General features: G+C 47.3%; 1 protein-coding gene across 1 annotated transcript; it reads left to right on the plus strand.

The window, feature by feature from the left end:
* Positions 1-300: 300 nt before the first annotated feature.
* ATP6V1E1 (ATPase H+ transporting V1 subunit E1) lies at positions 301-20294 on the plus strand. The gene is made up of 9 exons (XM_029205906.1): positions 301-458; positions 6181-6246; positions 7975-8084; positions 8481-8547; positions 14505-14594; positions 15165-15233; positions 16376-16470; positions 18467-18554; positions 19711-20294. Exons 1-9 carry the CDS (start codon positions 426-428, stop codon positions 19771-19773), a joined length of 681 nt encoding a protein of 226 aa, XP_029061739.1. The 5' UTR covers positions 301-425; the 3' UTR covers positions 19774-20294.
* The last annotated feature ends 244 nt before the right edge of the window (positions 20295-20538 follow it).

The raw sequence follows: 20538 nt of genomic DNA on the forward strand, positions 1-20538 counted from the left end.
CCTGTTAATAAGTAAAATATTGACGCATTTGCTTCCATTAGGGCCAGGAAAGTAAAACAAATTCTGGTTGGCAAAAGTAAACTTTTAAAAAAAAACGCAAGGGCTACAAGTCTCAGTTAAAGTCAGGGGCACGACAACAGCCGTTCCCTCGCGCTTCGGAGCGGGCTGCTGGGGAAAAGACCGGAAGAGATCACGAGACGTCACGAGTGAGCGACAGGAGGCGAGGCGGGGCGTGGAGGGGCGTGACTTCCGGGCCGCTCTCTCCCCACTGGCTGGGCTGCCCGGCGACCTGCGCAGGAACCGGAAGCTGCGCTCACGAAACAGAAGAGGTGGGAAGCGCGTCTGGCTTTCGTCTCCCGTTCGCCCGCTGCTCGCGTCGGTTCTGAGCTTCGGCCGGTCACCCGCTGCCTCCCGTCGCTTGCACCATGGCCCTCAGCGATGCCGACGTGCAGAAGCAGGTGAGCGCCGGGCTGGACCCCGAGAGGTGGGCGGATGCCGCCCCGGGCCTGGGGGAGCTCCGCGGCGGCCTCGTTGGCCAGATCTCCCCGTCCCCGGGACCCCGCCTCGGGGCTGTGCGGTTCGAGGCCGCGTCGGGCTTGGCGGGCGAGCGGCCAGCCTGGGCTCGCGGCGTTGCTCGGCGCTTTGGAGTTCGCGGGCGGCGGACGTTGACCGCCCAGGCCCGGACTTCGGGGAAGGGCACTCAGGCCGCAGTTTAGAGAACTTGTCTTTTTCTGGCAGAAGTTCTCGGAAAACCCTGACTAACGCTCACTCAGTGCCTTGTGAGCCTTCTTAGATGAGCAGTACGGTGTTTTTTCCTTGGATGTTTCCAGTTCCTTTAAAACGATTCTGCACTTTATTCGTTAGGTGATATGCTCTCGGAAGCGTGGTGGTTCTTCCTTTTAGGGGATCTTAGGCTGATCACGGAGGGTAACAAAAATAGCGTCTGTGCGGCACTGTAGGAAATCTTACCGCATGCTTACAGAACAGCGCGGGTTTTGAACATTAATCAGCGCTGCGTCTGAGTTTTACTGTAGGAAAAAGGACGCAGTGCGCTCCACGTAGTCCAGCGGTCACACCCCTAGTACTAGCTCTCATCCTCCTCTTCTTCGTTTTCCGCCTTGTTGTGATGTATTGAAAACTAGGGCTTCCCCAGTTAGAATACACGGCAAAGGTAAAGCAGTGAAACTAGGCCAGAACCACGTTTTCTTTCTGTAAAATAGTAAGAACGAGCAAATGTATCGTCTGTACTCCTCCACACTACGCGCGGTCCCCATCAGGGCGGTGCCTGTTTTCCCCGTATTCCCGGCAGTGACCAGGCCTGAGTATCGAGCACCGAGTAGACGTCTAGAAATCTGGGTTTCCTTCAACTTCCTGCTCTTTAGGAGTTAGTAAAATCTTAATATAGTTATTTCCTGCTTTTCATCACAGTTGATTTCTGGAAACTACATTGCAAAGCCGAATGGTGAAACTGTCTTTAGTCCTCATGCACTTTGGGTCAAGTCAAATCTTGTTACTCTCTTTGCTGTCAAGATGTCTGCTTCAGTAAAGCAAAGTGCTGATTTCTGTAAACATCACTGCTTTTAGAGCTGGGAGAATCTGCAGACTTTCATGGATTCTGAGACAAGGGGGAAACATAGATGTTTTTCAGGCACCATTAGGTGTGGGTCAGTGAAACCCTAGGATGCTCTGTGAGATTGCACTGGAGCTGCCAAGAGTGCTAAGCCAAACAGTCTCCTATAGGAGATATATTGTGTACATACATCAAAAATGGAGTGCTCGTTCTTGTTGGTTTTTCCATCACAAGTAGGTAATGTATTTAAAAAGAGCCCCCTAGAATCGACTAAATCTTCTTAAGGATGAACTTGAGTGCTGGAAATAAAATACTAATACTTAAATGTAAAAAGAAAAAGAAATCCTGGGTTTCCTGATTTCTTCCCCACTGTATTAAAGTATTTGTGTATGTTGCTTTTTTTGTCTGGGGAGTATGGTTATTTATTTCATCAAACTTTCAAAAGAATCTTGACTCCAGAAGTGTAGAACCCAGTAGCTTTAGCAGGAAGAAGAAAAGTATATTTTAAGGGCAGATTTTTCTGCCTTAAGGGTGGAGTTAAATGTCCTGAAGGGGTTGACTTTTCTCTTGTTGGAACTCCTAAAGGCAGAATGTGTTCTTGTTGACTGTAAACGGGTTTCTGTGACCTGGGCTACAATGAGTGTGTTTTGCTCTAGGCTGTGCTGATCTCGTCAGATCTGGTTGCAGAGGGTCCGGCCCGAGAGATAGAGGCAGGTAATGCAGGTTTGAAGGAGGGTTCCCCTCTAGAGGCCAGTGTCTTGTAGCATTTGTAAGCTACCTGAGTTGATTACTGTCTTTAAACTACTTTTAAAGTTCCAGACAGTGCAGTGTGAGTTTGATCTGAGCTTGTGACGATTCCATTCCACAGCACAAACAGAAACACACACACAGGCACAGATGTGTGGAGGTTGATCCATTTAGCAAGTTCACTGTGGTTTTTCTTAACAGTGTAGATTTGGGTTAGGCACCCCAATTTTTCAAGGCTTGAGAATTTATAACTATTGTATTACCTATAAAACGGGCTCTGATTGTCGTCATTATTTTGGCTCCTCACTGGTAGAGAGCTCCTAAGAATTTTGACAAAAAATAAGTCTTCCCTTCTAAAACCGTGCTGTGTGTTTTCCTCAAGACTTTGATGCCATGAGGTTGTATTCTTTTTTTTTCTTTTAAAGCACCTGCTCTTTATTTTCCCTTTTTTTTTTAAAAAATATATTTATGTTTTGGCTGCGTTGGGTCTTCATTGCTGCACGCGGGCTTTTTTCTAGTTGCAGCGAGCGGAGGCTACTCTTCGTTGCAGTGCGTGGGCTTCTCATTGCAGCGGCTTCTCTTGTTGCAGAGCACGGGCTCTAGGCACACAGGCTTCAGTGGTGTGGCTCGCGGGCTCTAGAGCGCAGGCTCAGTAGTTGTGGTGCACAGGCTTAGTTGCTCCGCGGCACGTGGGATCATGGGCTCGAAGCCGTGTCCCCTGCATCGGCAGGCAAGCAGATTCTTAACCACTGCGCCACCAGGGAAGTCCCTAGGTTGTATTCTTTTTTTTTTTTTTTTTGCGGTACGCGGGCCTCTCACCGTGGTGGCCTCTCCCGCCGCAGAGCACAGGCTCCGGACGCGCAGGCTCAGCGGCCATGGCGCACGGGCCCAGCCGCTCCGCTCCGCGGCCTGTGGGATCTTCCCGGACCAGGGCACGAACCCGAGTCCCCTGCATCGGCAGGTGGACTCTCAACCACTGCGCCACCAGGGAAGCCCCCTAGGTTGTATTCTTAACTCACTTTTTTTAATTGTGTAAAACACATTACGTGAAGTTTACCTTTTTGACCATTTTTTGGAGTATAGTTGCCTTACAACGTTGTGTTAGTTTCTGCTGCACAACGAAGTGAATCAGCTATACGTATGCCCATATCCCCTCCCTCTTGGACCTCCCTCCCACCCACCCCCATCTAGGTCACCACAGAGCACCAAGCTGAGCTCCCTGCGCTATATAGCAGGTCCCCACTAGCTATGTCTTACACGTGGTGGTGTATGTATGTCAAACCTAATCTCCCAATTCATCCCACCCCGCCTTCCCTCGCTGTGTTCACATGTCCATTCTCTACATCTCCGTTTCTATTCCTGCCCTGCAAATGGGTTCATCTGTACTGTCTAGATTCCACACATACGCGTTAATACGCGATATTTGTTTTTCTCTTTCTGACTTACTTCACTCTGTATGACAGACTCTAGGTCCATCCATGTCTCTACAGATGACCCAATCTTGTTCCTTTTTATTCCATTGTATATATGTACCACATCTTCTTTATCCATTCATCTGTCGATGGACATTTAGGTTGTTTCCACATCCTGGCTATTGTAAACAGTGCTGCAATGAACATTGGGGTACATGTGTCTTTTTGAATTATGGTTTTCTCAGGGCCTTTTTAACCATTTTTAAGTGAATGATTTAGTAGTGTTAAGTATATTCACATTCTTGTGAAACAAATCTTAACTCACTTTTGTACAGACTCTAAAAAGTAGTTGGGGTACCTCAGAAGGCTTAAAACTCCCAACAGATTCTCACTCACAAATGTTTATTGAGCACCTACTGTGGGGGAAGTAAACCCTTAACCCCGTGTCCTGGGTTTACGGTGGGATTTACCTTTATGCAGGACAATACATGAAATGAGTTAATAACCTAGAGGCTCTACATTAAATTTTTTTAAGCTGCTTTTTTTCCTTTTTAATTCACTATTCCTTTCAGGTAGAGCCCCTATGAAATGAAACTACCAGTGAGTTTGATTAGCTCTGTTGCTTGTATATTCATTTGGGTATATTTTACATCTGCCACTAGAGACAGTACTCTGTTTATGAGTATAAATTAGATCAGTCACCCCAAGCCCCATTCAGAAGATTTTGGGGACTTCATTCTCCAATTGTAGCCAGAGATCTAAAACCCTTTAGCAAGTTCCTAGCCTTATAATTTAGTTGAGGAGAGGCACAGGCAAGCAGGCAATTAGGACTGTGTGTTTAGGCGGAGAAGTGCAGAGTGTCCTGGGTGCAGATAAGTGAGAGGTTCAGGAGATTTTCCAAAGGAGGTGACAGTTAAGCGAGCTGAGGCTCGAGAGGATAGCTGGGCTGGGGGTGGGGGAGTGTTCCAAGTGGAAGGAACAGCATGTTTGAAATCTCCAAAGTGGAAAGAATGGCGAGCTCAAGGAACTGAAAACCTGAAATGAGAGTAGCATGGGGACCTCCCTGGTGGCACAATGGTTAAGAATCCGCCTGCCAGCGCAGGGGACACGGGTTTGAGCCCTGGTCTGGGAAGATCCCACATGCCGCAGAGCAACTAAGCCCGTGCGCCACAACTACTGAGCCTGCGCTCTAGAGCCTGTGAGCCACAACTACTGAGCCCGCATGCCACAACTACTGAAGCCTGCACGCCTAGAGCCCGTGCTCCGCAGCAAGAGGAGCCACCGCAGTGAGAAGCCCGTACACTGCAACGAAGAGTAGCCCCTGCTCGCCACAACTAGAGAAAGCCCGCACACAGCAACGAAGATCCAACGCAGCCAAAAATAAAATTAATTAATTAACTTTAAAAAATGTAGGATGACAGGAACTAGGAGTCTGAGGAGTGGCCAGTGGTGGAGGTTACATTTCATGTGATGCTGGAGAGATGAGCAGTGACCACATGGCAGACCTTCTAAAATCTCTGCACTTTATCCTAAGGGGGGGTGTGGTACGTGATGAGAGGGACATTTGTAAAGGATCTTCCTGGTTGTCAGGTAGAGCTGGTTAGCAAGGGAACAAGACTGAGGGCCCGGGGAAGATATGGACGCTGTTGCAGTAATTCTGCCAGGAGATGATGATAGCAAAGATGAGATTGTGGCTGTGAAGGTGGAGACAGATGGACAGATTAAAGAGGTGTTAGAAAAGAGAGCTCGTAGGACATGGTGATTGGACCTGGGGCCTGAGATACGGGAGGGGACTACTTGGTGTTGGTGCTGGTCATCAAGGCAGAGGTCAAGGGGGACGTGGGAGCAGAGCCGTCAGTGTTCCTTACGGAGCGTGTGGGATTTCAGTTGCCGTGGGTAGGGTCTCCTGAAGGAGCTGTCTGGGAGGCGGAGGAAGAAGCGTATGGCCTCAGAGGAGGCTGAGGAGGAGAGCAAGGAAGTGGCGGGAGCAAAGGGAAGCACATGCTCAAGAAGGGTGGTGGTCAGTGTACCAGGAGACGCTGCAGATGCAGTAAGATAAGGGCGAGGAGATGGCCGTCATCTTACAAGTGATTTCACTGGGTTGCGGGGAGGGGAGTCAGGCTGGAGTGCCTTGAGAGTAGGAGGCTGTCTGGTACACTCCAGTAGAAATGGAGAAGGGGGAAGGACGGTCTGGCTGAAGGAGGCCGGAAGTAGAGGAGGACGTGTATTCAGTCCTTCCTCCCCATAGACTCCAAGTTCCTTGAGAGTAGGATAATGGCCTGTTTACCTGTGTTGTTGAATATTGCATCTGGTCCATTTGCTGGAGTAAATTCCAGATTGTAAGTTACCTGAGAACAGAAAGGCATTCCATAAATGATTGTTGGAAGAATCAGAAAACATAGATATTTTTTTCTTGTCATATTCTAAAGTAACCTTTCCTTCTCCTTATAGATTAAGCACATGATGGCTTTTATTGAACAAGAAGCCAATGAGAAAGCAGAAGAAATAGATGCAAAGGTGAGATTCCACTTCCTAGGTTTAAGAAGTTATCAAAGTTTCGTACTGTCTTGCTTTGCTAATTAGTACTTATTAAAATTGATTAACAGAGCGTTCATTGCATAGGACCAGTAAGAATTTCTTTAACGTTAAAAGTAAATTTTCCTTTCTAAACATTCTTTAATTTTTTTGCCTGTGCCATGTGGCACGCGGGATCTTAGTTCCCTGGCCAGGGATCGAGCCTGTCCCCCTGCAGTGGAAGCATGGAATCCTAACCACTGGACCGCCAGTGAAGTCCCAAAATTCTGATTGTCAATAAGTGTCCTGAAATTTTATGGTAGGGAGTAGAAAAGTAAGGGATGGATTTATTTTCTCATGGAATCCAAACTCAGACATTGAGCAACCGCGGCTAATTGATATCTGGTCAGGGGAGGATGTAGTATTTTTTCATTGTTATGTTGCTTTTTTATTTGTGCTTGCTGCAAAAAAGGTAAATACACAGTTTGGCGTATGTAAGGCATAAAATGAAAGCCCCTGTCCATCACGAAGGCGGCAGTCAGCATCTAGAAATTTTACAGATATTTCGAGTTGCACAGTGTTTCTGTACAGTATATAAAATTGTTCTTTTCTCTAGGTATAATCATGGTAGGTCAGAATATATCACCTAATACTTTATTTTCACTATCCTTTTACTTTATTCTACAGTGGTTACATTTGTTACTTAACGGTAAAGCCTTAAAATTGTGTGTGCCTGGTATCCTAGGGCCAAAACTAAACCTTTGAACTGTTTGAGTAATTTATCATCTAAGAAAGAAAAGACTTTTTTGCCTGTCACTGAAGTAAAACAGTTGAGAGGGTATTGTTTTATACATTTTTTATTGAAGTATAGTTGGTTAACAATATTATATTAATTTCAGGTGTACGGCATAGTGAGTCAGTATTTTTATAGATTATACTCCATTTAAAGTTATTACAAAATAATGGCTGTATTTCTCTGTGCTGTACAGTATGTCCTTGTTGCTTGTTTAATATTGTTTTGATGGCCTTAGGAGCACTGCAGTTTCTCGTATGACTAGTTTCCTTATTTCTCTCTGGGACAAATACAGAACTTCTGTTTCAGTTGGTAAATGCATTTCTATTTAAAGTAGTCTTATCTCGTGTGATAGGTATAGAAACAAGCTGTTAGGCATTTATTTTAGAATTTGAAAGTTCCAGTGTCTGTGCCAAGCATTCAACATCTGAATCAGTAACTTCAGCTAGCTTCCAAAGTCATAATTTCTTACTGCCTGAAAAATCACAGACGGCTGATATACTAAGATACCCTTTGTAAAAAGTGACTGCTCAATAATTAACACTAATAAAACTAATAACTCAAATTTATGTAGTTTACAATTTTAAAAGGACTGTTAGATTTTGACCTACAAAGGAAAGAATACTATTTTTATTTTCTTATTTTATAAGGGAGGACACTTAGATTACTTGACCAAATTTTTTAGACAGTAACTCATATCTTCTGACTCCAAATTCTGTGTCGTTTTCATTAGCCCTCTATTAAACAGATGGATCAAATTTAAAATACATAATTTTTTTCATACACAGAATCTTCTGATTCTGTTCACTGAAACTTTGTTGGTGGATATACTAGACATAGAGCAAGGTGAGTATAAGCAACTGCCCTGGGCGTCAGCTGCTTAAAATGAAACTGTCAAGACCTGTATAATGAAGTAATAATAATACACTCCTTGGTAGGCAGAAGAAGAGTTCAACATTGAGAAAGGTCGTCTTGTGCAGACCCAAAGACTGAAGATTATGGAATACTACGAGAAGAAGGAAAAGCAGATTGAGCAGCAGAAGAAAATGTGAGCTTTGAAAATCACCGGGACGAGAGGGTAAAGCAGGTGCTTTGGAGCCAGGCAGTTACGGGTTCCGGTCTGAAATGGACCATTCACCGATTAACTAACCTTGGTCAAGTTACTTCTCTTTCCTCATTTGGGAAAACGGAAGGCTCACAGGATTATTGAAAGATATAGTTGAAATAACTGATAAGAAAGTCTTGCCACTTCATAAGCATTCAATAAATATTTCCTTATCTTTGAAAATAAGTGGATAAAAACCGCTACATGTATTTCAGGGAGTTCTCTTTGGGATCTGTACAAAGAGAAGTGTTTGCACATATGTAGGAGGTTGTACCTTTCTTTCTCTACGTTGGTTGTTTTTTATGCTGTAATGATACTACTTTTCTGTGCCTTTTGCAGTCAGATGTCTAATTTGATGAATCAAGCGAGGCTCAAAGTCCTCAGAGCGAGAGATGACCTTATCACAGTGAGTAATTAGCCCCTTTAGTTATAGAATTATAAAATGTTTATTCATTTGTCTGTTATAGAGAATTCACTAGTTAATGTTAGATTAAGGAGCTGATGAATGATTTTTAGAGAGAAAACATTTGGTCAGCAAATCATTACACTAGGTATTGTAATAAATACAGAAATGAATAAGATGTGTGTCCAGTCTTCAAGGACCTGCTGCTCTAACAGAGCATGTAGCTCCTGGGTATATAGCACGTGATGGGGGGACCATACAGTATCTGAGGGCGATGGGGACTAATAAGGCTAGAAAGGTAGGATGGAGTTACTGTGGGGCCATGAGTGCAAGTGAAGAGCTTTGCTTGCTTTCAGTAGAAAGCTGTTGAAGGTTTCATTTTATTTTATGAGGCCTATCATAAATAGGGTTAATGATATGAGTACGTAGACTAAATTTAACAGAGAAGAGGTTAGACAGAAAACCATTGGGGGAGTATTGTCACCCAAAGGAGAGGGCAGAAACATACGTTCGATCCCTGGTCGGGGAACTGAGATCCTACAAGCTGTGTGGTGCGGCCAAAAAAAAAAAATTTAGAAACCAAGCGGAGGCCTCTGTTTCCACTATTACTCATAGTTATTGTGGAGGCCCTAGATTTCTTACAAAATGGAGAGACAAGTTATATAAATATTGGGAAGGAAGAAACAGTTATTTTTTTGAAGATACGACTGTATATTAAAAAAAATACAACATCTGAAAATAACTAAGAACTAGTAATTAGTTCAAAAAGGTGACTGGCTACAAAGAGAATATACAGAAATTGATAGTTTTACTACATGCCAACAGTAAGCAATTAGGAGTAAATGTTGGTGAATAGGAACTATATGGAAAAGCTATAAAACTGAAAATAAAATACTTGACTAAGCAGAAGACATACCATCTTCTTAGATGACTAGAGAAACTAATATTGTAAGATATTGGTTCTTGTCAGGTGAGCCTGGCATGGTGGCAACAAGGACTGAGTTGGGTGTCAGTGGTGACATGTTTTATAGGAGGAAGCCCCGGACGTTGGCTACTGACTCCTCCACCTCCTCTTCTTTTTTAAAAAAAAATTAATTTACTTTTGGCTGTGTTGGGACTTCGTTGCTGCGTTCGGGCTTTCTCTAGTTGCGGCGAGCGGGGCCTTCTCTTGTTGTGGAGCACTGGCTCTAGGCGCATGGGCTTCAGCAGTTGTGGTGCGCGGGCTCAGTAGTTGTGGCTCGTGGGCTCTAGAGCGCAGGCTCAGTTGTTGTGGTGCACGGGCCCAGCCGCTCCACGGCATGTGGGATCTTCCTGGACCAGGGCTCGAACCCGTGTACCCTGCATCGACAGGTGGATTCTCAAGCACTGCGCCACCAGGGAAGCCCCTCACCTCCTCTTCTAAGGCTGACGCCAAACCCTGAGTTTCAGGCCCGGCTGCCTAGGAGGGTGGTGGCTCCATTAACATGATAGGAAGTCAGGAGGGCGGGCTCTTTTAAGAAGAACCACCAGATCACATTGGACATTCTTTGAGGGGCCAGGAAGCCTTCAGATGGAAGTGTCTGCCAGGAGGTTGAGTGTGAGGACACACAGAGGTGACTCACTAACGTAACTCCCATAACACTTAATAGACCCCAGAGTAGCCAGAGTTGATCTGCTTCTAAAATTGTCACAACTAAATGTCTCTCTGCTTTCGATACTAACTTGATCTTTTAGTTTTCACTCTTCTATTTTCATTTCATAATTAGCTGGGTTCCTAATTAGCTGGGTTCCTTTGGCAGTCAGCTGTTTGGACTGCAGGGTTTGCCTGTATTGGTCCTTCATTGGTGCTCAGTGCTGTAGGAGTCTGCTGTCTAACTGGGACTAGACCAGAGACTGTATCTATACGGCAGCCTTTTGAGTGTGACTGTAAAGAATGTCATTACCTTGGAGACGGAATGGAGAGAGCAGCCTGAAACAAAAACAGAGGCCTGGAATTGACAACACGGGCAGGAAATGGAATTGTCCAGGAGAGCGGGGAGTGTAGGAACTGAGGCTGGAGAGAGACACTAGGGCTCAGTTGGAAGAGCCTTGAACGCCTGCTGAAGAGTGTGGGACAAATCCTTGGACCAGCTCTCTTAACTCTAATAGGCACAGAGATCACCTGGAGGGCCTTGTTAAAACTCAGACTCCCGGCCCCATTGCCAGAGATTTTCTGTATTCTCATCAGGAAGAGTAATCTTGTTGCAGGAGGTCTGAGAACCACACTGAGAAATTACTGCTTTAGCCTTAGATTTGTTTTGGAGAAAGAGAACTGGTGACTTGGGGAGAGGAAATGAGGTTATGGCTTAACTTTGACTTGCAGGTCAAGACCACATGGCAGCAGAGGACATGAAGCGACGGCATCCACAGATGCTGAAAGGTGTGGTCTGTGGGACTCGGTGACTGCAGGTTGTGAGGCGTCAAGAAAGACCTAAGCTTTCTCACCAGGTCACTAGGCACTTGGATAGGTGATGAGGGTTAGAAATACAGGGGGAGGAGCAGGTGGGGAATGGTGATGAATCTTGGCATTTGAATCGCCTTCGGAGTCCAGGCGAACTTAGGAGAGGCTGGGGCTTCCACTCAGAGAGCACACAGGTCCCATGTGGAGCTGCGTGGCATGGGTGAGATCGCAAGCTTGTGGATGTGGAACTACAGGGCCAGGGGAGCAAACTGAGAAGCCTTCAGCTTACGGCAGGAAAATTAGAGACTGCTAAGGAACATGGGGGGAAGCAGTCGTGTTGGAGGAGAAGTCGTGAAGGAGAAGCCAAAGGGACAGAAAACTTGAAGAACAAAATGGTAATCGAATACAGTGTCTCATGCTTCAGCGAGTCCAAGGGGGAAGAGCGCAGTGGTCTTTGGAGTTGGGGATCGAGGTTTCACTTCTGACTCGTACTAGAGCAGCGTCGTTGGGCTGGTAGAGACAAAGCCTGGTGGTGAAAGCTGGACAGGCGAGCATGCGGTGAGGGACTGAAGGCAGCGGGCGTGTGAACTGTCGGGGTTTCTTGTTTTTCTTTTATTTTTCTCATTTTGTTGAACTGTCCATGTTTTGGTAGATGGCAAAGCCAGTTATTCTGTAGCGTGCAACTCGGTTTCAGAGCACAGCCTGAGCTTTTGTTTTGCTAATGTATAATGAGAAATTTGTTAAAATAAACATTTCTATAATTTCAGTTGTTCTAAAGCGCTTCTTTCCTTAGTCCTTTGCAGCCTAACATCTTGCCATCAGGTGATTTGCGGTTTAGTGAACCCTAGTAATGAAGCGTCACGGAGGGTGAGGAAACCGGCTGTGAGATGATGGGGGACAGGGCTACATGTGCATGTTTCTGTGGATTTGGCTCTTTTAAAACGTTTATTTCTCCAGCTTTATCCGTAGAATAAGAAACTATGAAAGGAAGGGGATTTGTCAAGCAGTTGGCTAGAAAAGGATGTTGACAGAAGATAGAAGGAAGGAGGAAATACAGAACCAGGATGAAAATGAAAAGCAAACAGGCAAGCTGTTCTGCTACCAGAAGTGCACGGTTGCCTATAGTCCTTTAGTTACTTTTCTCTGCTGTCTACCCTTTTCCCCTGCCTGCCCTGAGGCTCTCCAGGTGTAAGAGCCCATGCTTTTGAACCCCTGTGAGGTGTGTTTCTGTTTCACCACTGTCTGCTGTTTGGTGGGCGAATTTTTTTTCCTAGTATTTCTTCATTTATTTATTTGGCTGCATCGGATCTTTTTTTTTTTTGCGGTACGCGGGCCTCTCACTGCTGTGGCCTCTCCCGCTGCGGAGCACAGGCTCCGGACGCGCAGGCTCAGCAGCCATGGCTCACGGGCCCAGCCGCTCCGCGGCATGTGGGATCCTCCCGGACCGGGGAGCACATGGGCTCTCTAGTTGCAGCGTGTGGGCGCTCCAGTTGTGGTGCATGGGCTCTAGAGAGCGTGGGCTTAGTTGCCCTGCGGCATGTGGGATCTCAGTTCCCAGACCAGGGATCGAACCCGTGTCCCCTGCATTGGAAGGCTTATTCTTTATCACTGGACCACCAGGGAAGTTCCGGTGGGTGAATTTTTTAACCCTTTTGAACCTTCCTTTTATAAAATGGGGAAAGCATATACGTGAAGCTTCTTTAGAATTAAGTTGGTCCACATAGGAAAAGTGACCGTGCAGTGCCTCACACAGGACAGGCCTGGGGTAAGTAACAGCTCTTTACCGTCACTTCCTAAACCTCACACTGTGTAAGGTGTTGTTGTTGTCATTTAAGGGAGGTAAAGAACAGACCGACCTTTAGAAATTCTGATTTGCTGGTCCTGAAGTAGAGATTTCTGGTGCTGCGGTTAAAGAGACGAAACAGAAATGTCTCTGCAGGACGCCCCCTGACTCTTCACACCGGGCACGAGCAAGGAGACATGATTTTGATGTCGTCATAATCGGGTTTTAGTTTCTTGCTTTCCAGGAGCAGAATCTAATATTTTCAGGATCCTAGAGGCAGTTAGGTTCAGGTGGACAGATAATGAAAATGCCCTTCCAGACTCTCAAAATACTGATCTGTAGGCTGACACGTGAACGGCAGTAACCTACACCCCTCCCCATGGGGAGTCAGACTACAGCCAGAAAGCTGAGTTTAGAATCAAAGAGTGTCACTGGGGTATTACTTAAGTTACCTTCCTGACCTGTGGGGCATGTCTCTTAAGTGAACAGGAATGATTTAGACAAGGGACAATGCAGTTTATGTCGATTAGGTTCCAGCTTTCTTGGCTGGAGTTCAGTTTATTCCGAGTTCCTACTCCCTTGATTGGAGTTCTGGGTGGTGTTAAGAGTCTTCATTTGTCCATTTCCAGATTTCTCAGTGGGTTATTTTTACAAGTGGCTGGCATCACTCGTTACAGCTCCACTTGATGCTCACTCTTTTAGACTAAACCTGTCTCCGTACTGTTCGTGTCCACCCCTACCGGCATGACCAGTGTGGACAGTCAATTCCAGCACAAAGAGAACTGTGCTTGAGGGGTCTCTTGGTGAGGAGGGGCTGAGGTTTCTTTCAGCCAGATGTCTTATATCATAAATGCTTCAAATCTTTGTGCCGTAGCGTCCTAGATTCTAAAGGCTTCAACTGCTCGGGAGTGGTTCCGGGCTGGGTGCGGGTCCAAGGGAGACTCTCAGAACCAAATACAGGGCCACTTCCTTCTCTCCACCCTCACTCCTCAAATTCTGATTGGTTTCTGAGCGAGCATGTATGTTCTCCCTCTTTAAATCCCCCAAATCATTCCAGAGATCATATTCAATAAGGGAGACATGTATGTGGAAGATTTACTAGGACGAACTGTTCTCAGTGGCGTTGGGTGGCCAGCAGTGGGATTGAGAGGCGCTCTCTCTGCCATTTAAACGACCTCGGTCCTCTTTTACCAGTAAGCCTGTGCGTGCTTACCACTTACGAGCAGATGCCAGCGCGCTCTTCTCAACCACGTGAGATTTGTCTCCGGAGTCCCTTTCAATGTCTGCTTTAGTTATAGAAGCCAGCGTTTACTATAGACCACTGGAAAATACAAACTAACATAAAGAAAATGGAAATCATTGATAGTCCAGCCTCCCGCAGGTAAACACTGATGACACTTTGTTCTCTGTGCAGAGGCTGCTTTTTCTAATAAAAAATGGAAGCATCTTGCCCAGCTGCCTCAGTAGCTTGCTCTCCACGGCTGTGTCACGTGGCTCTTTCTGTGTTGCTCAGTCGTGATCGGTAACCTGGGCGCTTCTGCCTGAGCGCGAGTCCCCTGGGAGCCGCGGAGCGCTCTCGCTCGCATCTGTGTTCTTCGGGCAGCACCTGCTTTATCGTACCCCTCAGAGAGCGCGTGTGGAGAGAAAACACGGCCGTAAAGTGAGAAGTGATTGGACGCGGGCTGGGCCAGCCCCACGTGGGTTCCAAGCTGACAACCCAAGTGTGTAGATAACTTTTTCTTTTTCCACTCTTTGTAGGACCTACTAAATGAAGCCAAACAGAGGCTCAGCAAAGTGGTAAAAGATACGACCAGGTACCAAGTGCTGCTGGATGGACTGGTCCTCCAGGTAAGTTTGTAGGTCGGATGCACCACTGAGAGCCACATCCCTGCAGAGTCGACAAGATGGGATAGAAGCCAGCTGTTTCTCCTGTGTTCTCATTTTAGCTCTTTTCCTTGTCTGGTCGGGAGATGTGTGGGAGGATGGTGGTGTCTGGCTGGTGGATGAGACTGATGTTGTCTCACTTGTCCTTTGTAACCTCCAGCTGTAAACTTTCCTGATTTAATTTTACCACTAAAATGCTTGCTTTAGATATTGAGGTTCAGATCACAGGCTGTATACATTTTAATTGTTTGCTGTTCAGCTGTTAAGTACAATACTTGTCCTCAACCTAGTTGATGTAAGACTCCCGTATGAATTTCGTTCCCATCACCAGAGCATTGGGTATATTTATCTGGTTTGTGATATGAAGATCTTGCCATGTTCTCATACTATGTAGGCCATCTTTGGGGGAACTTAATTAAACAAGAGGACTGCTTTCCCAAACTAGATGAAAGAGTTATGAAGACATTTTATTTACTGTTGTTTTATTTTATAGTTTGCAGTTTTTACTAATTGTATCTGATTGTGCGTTAATAGGGTTTGTACCAGTTGTTGGAGCCCCGAGTGATCGTTCGTTGCAGGAAACAGGATTTCCCTCTGGTGAAGGTAGAGCTTGAAGAAATCCTTTTTCTTTTTAAAGATCAAAATGTTAGGGATGAAATGCATGCTGTAATAAATGACAGCTCAACTATGGGGACTAGAAGAGTCTTAACATGTTATAGATACTAACTTAAGTGTACCTGAGCCTCTTATTTATTTTCTTAAACAAATCAAGTTGCCATCTGAGTTAGTACCCTCCTCCCTTTCTGGAGAAAACAGTACCTACTGGATTGGAGCAGAGGATAGGCAATACCATCTAAATAAAAGAGACAGAGGCGGGGGGAGGGGCAGGTGGAGACGGTGTTTAACGGAGACAGAGTTTCAGCTTGAGAAGGTGGAACATTCTGGAGAGGGATGGTGGGGACAGTTGCACAACAACGAATGTACTTAAAGCCACAGAACTGTACACTTAAAACTGATCACGATGGTAAATTTCATGTGCATTTTACCGCAGTTTTAAAAATCAGTGAGCTGGGAGAAGTGGAGGTGTAGGACAGATGGAAGAGGGTTCCTCACGCTGCACTGCACTGAGTGTGGCGTGGAAGTCCCATCTTCGGACAGCACTGTAGGCTCCAGGAGACACGTGAGAATGTTTTCTTGAAGGAACTTTAGTCTTTTTCTGACACGATTACTAGTTGAACAGATTGACACATACATTGGGGCTCAGACAGTATCTGTGCTTGGGTGACGGGCTTATTTCACTTGGCAGTAATGTCTTCAGGGTTCATTCACGTTGTAGCGTGTGTCAGGATTTCTTTCTTTAAGGCTGAATTATATCTGTAGACCACATTTTATTTATTCATTTATGTGTTAATAGACACCTGGGTCGTCTCTACCTTTTGAGTATTGTGAGCAGTGCTGCTGTGAACACGGGTGTACAAATATCTGTTGGGTCTGTGCTTGTACTTCACTTGGATAAGTATCGAGAGGTAGACTTGCTGGATCCTGAGGTGATTCTGTGTTTGATTTTCGAGGGACTACAATACCATCTGCCACAGCGGCTGTACCGTTCTACATTCCCACCAGCAACATGTCTGTTCTTTTACTTGAAAAATATGTAGGAATATCTTTGTTTGTACAGACTGTTGGTTTTATGGATACCTGCTCCATAGTTTCTGATAAAACCTCTCTTTTTTGTGTTTTTCCAGGCTGCGGTGCAAAAAGCAATCCCCGTGTACAAAATCGCCACCAAAAGAGACGCTGATGTCCACATTGATCAGGAGGCCTACCTGCCTGAGGAAATGTAAGGAGCATTTCTGCTTTTAACACCTGAGCTGCTCTGGCCGCGCAAACGGCCGTCCGCCCGGCCTTGCGCGTGTCCTCTGGGCGCCCCGGGCAGGATGGCGGTGTGGCCATCCCACGCGTGCCTCGAGCTGCCTCGTGTTGGCGCCTGTTGGTCTCCCCCTCGTTAACCAGCTTCTTATGGCTCAGCTTGCCTAGAAGCAGCATGGATTCTGTACCCAGAACTTGAACGTGGGTCCACGTGGGTCCTAGGTAGTGAGAAAGGTGATCACTCCCTCTGACAAGGAAGTAGCCATGTCTGGCTGGCAGATCCCTTGGTGTGGAACGCCAGCAACCATGGTGCTTCTGCTGAGTGCGGGGAGACTCGGCGTGGTTGGGAGGGGTGGTAGGAGCTCCTGGCCGGGGAGAGCCCGGGGCATTTTCCCTGTGCGCCTGCCCGCCGGTCCACCCCATGGGCCAGCATTGCGGAGGCCTCGGGACACATGAATTTAGGATTGCAAGACCTAGTTCTGAGTCCCGATTGGCCTGTTGCTCGCTGCAGGACCTCGAGCCGAAATCCCATCATCTGTAAAAGGGATCAGTCTTGCTTGCTTCATAAGCTGAGGATCAGAGATAGGGTGTGTGTGTGACAGTGCTTTCAAGCTGAGGGCCTGTGGGAGCCTAAGCATTATTGAGCATTACTGTCAGATCGAGGTCTGCTTCTCCACTCTGCCAGGTGTTGGCCAGGTAGGGTTGGACTAGTTACTTAGTCGTCCTCATCTCTGACCTGGGATAACAGCACCCGCCTCACTGAGCTCTTGGAAGCTGAAGTGGGGTCACGTCTGTGCAGCACTGACATCAGGGCTCAGGATGTACAGTGACTCTGCTGGTGGGTAGTCAGCGTGTGGAGACCATGCAGGACTCAGCAGTTCCAGTCAGGACCACTGTGCCTGGTGCTTTGTGTTCGGGTGCTTAGAGAAGCAATCCCGTACATGCCCTACGTGTTTGAATGGAAGCAGGAGCGCTCACACCCGAGGAGTAGTTATGCAGGGACACCAGCCGTTTGCTGACAGGTGACTGGAGCCCAGTTCAGGCTCTGGAGCCACTTGAATTAGGTGGTTCTGTTTTCAGAGCCTTTGAGATTCAGAATTGCAGGTGAAGGACTCTGCAGATTTAAACTGGAGTTTTATTCAGTAAATCGGTCCTTTTATCCACCTCTTAAGCCTGTTTCCTGGTTTATAGGTCCCTGGGGAATAGGAGACACGGAAGGGCCTGGACTTGGCGTTCAGGAGTGCCTGGTGCACAGCAGACACCCCCCTTCCCCTGCTGCCCGCGTGGGGACAGGGGCTGTTCAGAGAAACAAAGAGGAAATGGGGGAGGAGGATGGAGTAAGAAAATAATATTCACGTCAGAGCCCTTTGAAATTTTCTAGAGAAAATTTGCAAAATTTTTCCCAGCCTTTGCCTCAGAGCCTGCTTATTTCAAGAAATATTTTGTAAAAAACAGAATTGTAATGCAGCAAAAGAATTTCATACCTGAGGCTCCTTGTAGTAGGATGTGACCTATCGGCCCTGCACCACTGAGGACTGGGTTTGGCACCTGCTGGGATGGAGCCTTTTATCTGAGACACAGGCACTGAGGAGGATTGCCTGTCAGCACCCCTGGTCCCTGCAGCACTGGCCTTTAAGAAGCATTCAGATGAGGACTGTATGTATTGATTTGCAAACTGGGACGCAGTCTTCCCCCTTTTCGTCCAGTTGGGGAGGGCTGGTTGTTAGAGTAACGTAAAATCAGATTGGCACATAGTCACTTGGTAATGAGTTATTACCAGCCTCTTTACCTTGAAGCTTCAGAAGCTTCTGAATTAGTTTCAAACTTATTGCATATGTTTATTGCCCCTAAGAGTGTTGAGACCATCCACACACCAAGACAGCTATTCTCCAAGGGAAGAAGGTAATTGTACAACGTGTGTCTGTTTCCCTCAAATCTATGAACGTTGTTTCCGGTGTTCTTTGTAGAGCTGGCGGGGTTGAGATCTACAACGGGGATCGCAAAATCAAGGTCTCCAATACCCTCGAAAGCCGGCTGGACCTCATAGCCCAGCAGGTGAGTGTGGGGACACATCTCATCAGTTAGTTGGCCTGTCGTTACCTTGAGGAGGTGCTGCGGAGAACATGTCAATCGGCCGTATTTGGACTTCGTTGATTCTTTCTACGTTTTTTGACATTTTCTTAAAAGGAGCGGGGATTCAGGCATTTAGTGCCATTTGCTGGGAGGATATGTTTACATGAGGGTGGCCTTGGGGTCACAACGAGGGCTTTGTGTGTCTAGGATTTTTTTTTTTTTTTTTTTTTTGTGGTACGCGGGCCTCTCACTGCTGTGGCCTCTCCCGTTGCGGAGCACAGGCTCCGGACGCACAGGCTCAGCGGCCATGGCTCACGGGCCCAGCCGCTCCGCGGCATGTGGGATCTTCCGGGACCGGGGCACGAACCCGTGTCCCCTGCATCGGCAGGTGGGCTCTCCACCACTGCGCCACCAGGGAAGCCCTGTGCCTAGGCTTTTAATGTATCTATTTTACTGCATGTGGAGATGCTGACCCAAAGCCCCAGAACCCCAAACCGCAGCAGGAATGACGGAAAGTCAAGCAACTGCTCTTAAAGGAATTGCCACAGGGCGCCAGGCTCTTCAGGTGTTTCCGGGTTTGCAGGAAACCAGCCAGAAAACTTGAGTTGTCCCGAGTGCGGGGCCTCTTCCAGGGGTGTGGTCTGCTGCCCCGACCTTCACCGTCGTCTTCTGGTTACTTACACCTCAGAGCCATGCTACCCACCAGCCACACGTGGCTAAATTAACTAAAGCTAGGTAAGGTGCGCGGTTCGCCGCCTCAGTTGCACTGGCCGCACGTGGCTGGTGGCTGCGTCCTGAGGTTGAGTGCTTGGGCTTTTCCAGTTGCCACGGCGCGCCTCAGCACAGACCTGCTGTCAGCTTTCCACCCGGCGTGCACTCGGCACCCGTTGAAAGAACGAGTGTAGATGCTCCAGAACGTCGACTCTTCTCCCCATACCGGAGTGGGACGGAAGCCTTAGACGGCCATGGTGCCCGTCATTTGTTCTCTCTCCCCTTAAGCAGTGGCCTTAAGCCCACGTTTGCGATCGCTGAGTCTCTTGGTCGGACTCGGGCGGTGCTTGGCCAGCTACTGGGCTTCGGGGCGGGGTTGAGGCGCGGGGGACGGCGCCGCCTCACGCAGGAGCTTCTTTCTTCACAGATGATGCCCGAAGTGCGGGGAGCCTTGTTTGGGGCAAATGCCAACAGGAAGTTTTTGGACTAAGCCTGAGGGAGGTGGCGTCCACCCACTGCGTGACGTGGACGTTTCTGACAGTTGAAGAGACAAGATGGCCTGCGTAGCTTCCTCCTTGCTGTCCTCCTGTCCTGTCCTGCATCTGTCGGTGGAAGCCCTGCTGTAGCTAACAACACCCCGGCTGGTGGGGACCAACGGGCGAGAGTCTCACTTAGTACGATCAGGAAACCTTCCTCTAGCTTGTCTCAAAGTAACACAACTTCCCGCTGTTCTGCAGCACAGAGGCGAGGGGTCAGGTGGTGGGTGCATGAGTGTCCCCAGGCCTCCTGCTCTCCTGGGGTCCAGCCTCGGGGGGGGCGGAGTGGTGGGCTCTGGGGTCAGGTCTCCACTCTTTGGGCTTCAAGTGCATGTGGGGCCTCATTTCTTCCAGCAGCAGCAGCTTCACTGTTAACCTGTTTGGGCCTAGAAATGTCTATAAATGTGATTTAAGATCTAAGCCGTGAATATGCTTTATTTATTAAAACATAACACGTACGTGGATGTCACTGATTTATTACACAAGGTGCTCCCTGCAGGTTGTGGTTTGGTTTGAGAGGGTGAAGTTCTCAGGAATCTGGAAAGAGGAAGCATTTTCCAAACCCCTGGAGCATTTGCGGGTTGACAGCCATCAGCAGTTGAAACCACGAACCCTCTCTGTGTCCCTCAGGCGCATCTGCTCCTTTCTACCAAAGCCTCACCTAGAGGCGCCCTCCCAGCCCCTTAAGACTGTCCGCGCACAGGTGTTCCCTTCCTTCC

The sequence above is a fragment of the Monodon monoceros genome, unplaced genomic scaffold, assembly GCF_005190385.1.
Source record: "Monodon monoceros isolate NGI ecotype Baffin Bay Population unplaced genomic scaffold, NGI_Narwhal_1 Super_Scaffold_6, whole genome shotgun sequence".
Lineage (NCBI taxonomy): Eukaryota > Metazoa > Chordata > Mammalia > Artiodactyla > Monodontidae > Monodon > Monodon monoceros.

Bases quoted from the DNA above. Each gene is read 5' to 3' on its own strand.
- ATP6V1E1 (XM_029205906.1), top strand. From the start codon at position 426: ATGGCCCTCAGCGATGCCGACGTGCAGAAGCAG. The intron at 14,595-15,164 runs GTAAGTTTGTAG...GTGCGTTAATAG, and splicing joins TGGATGGACTGGTCCTCCAG to GGTTTGTACCAGTTGTTGGA. The intron at 15,234-16,375 runs GTAGAGCTTGAA...GTGTTTTTCCAG, and splicing joins AGGATTTCCCTCTGGTGAAG to GCTGCGGTGCAAAAAGCAAT.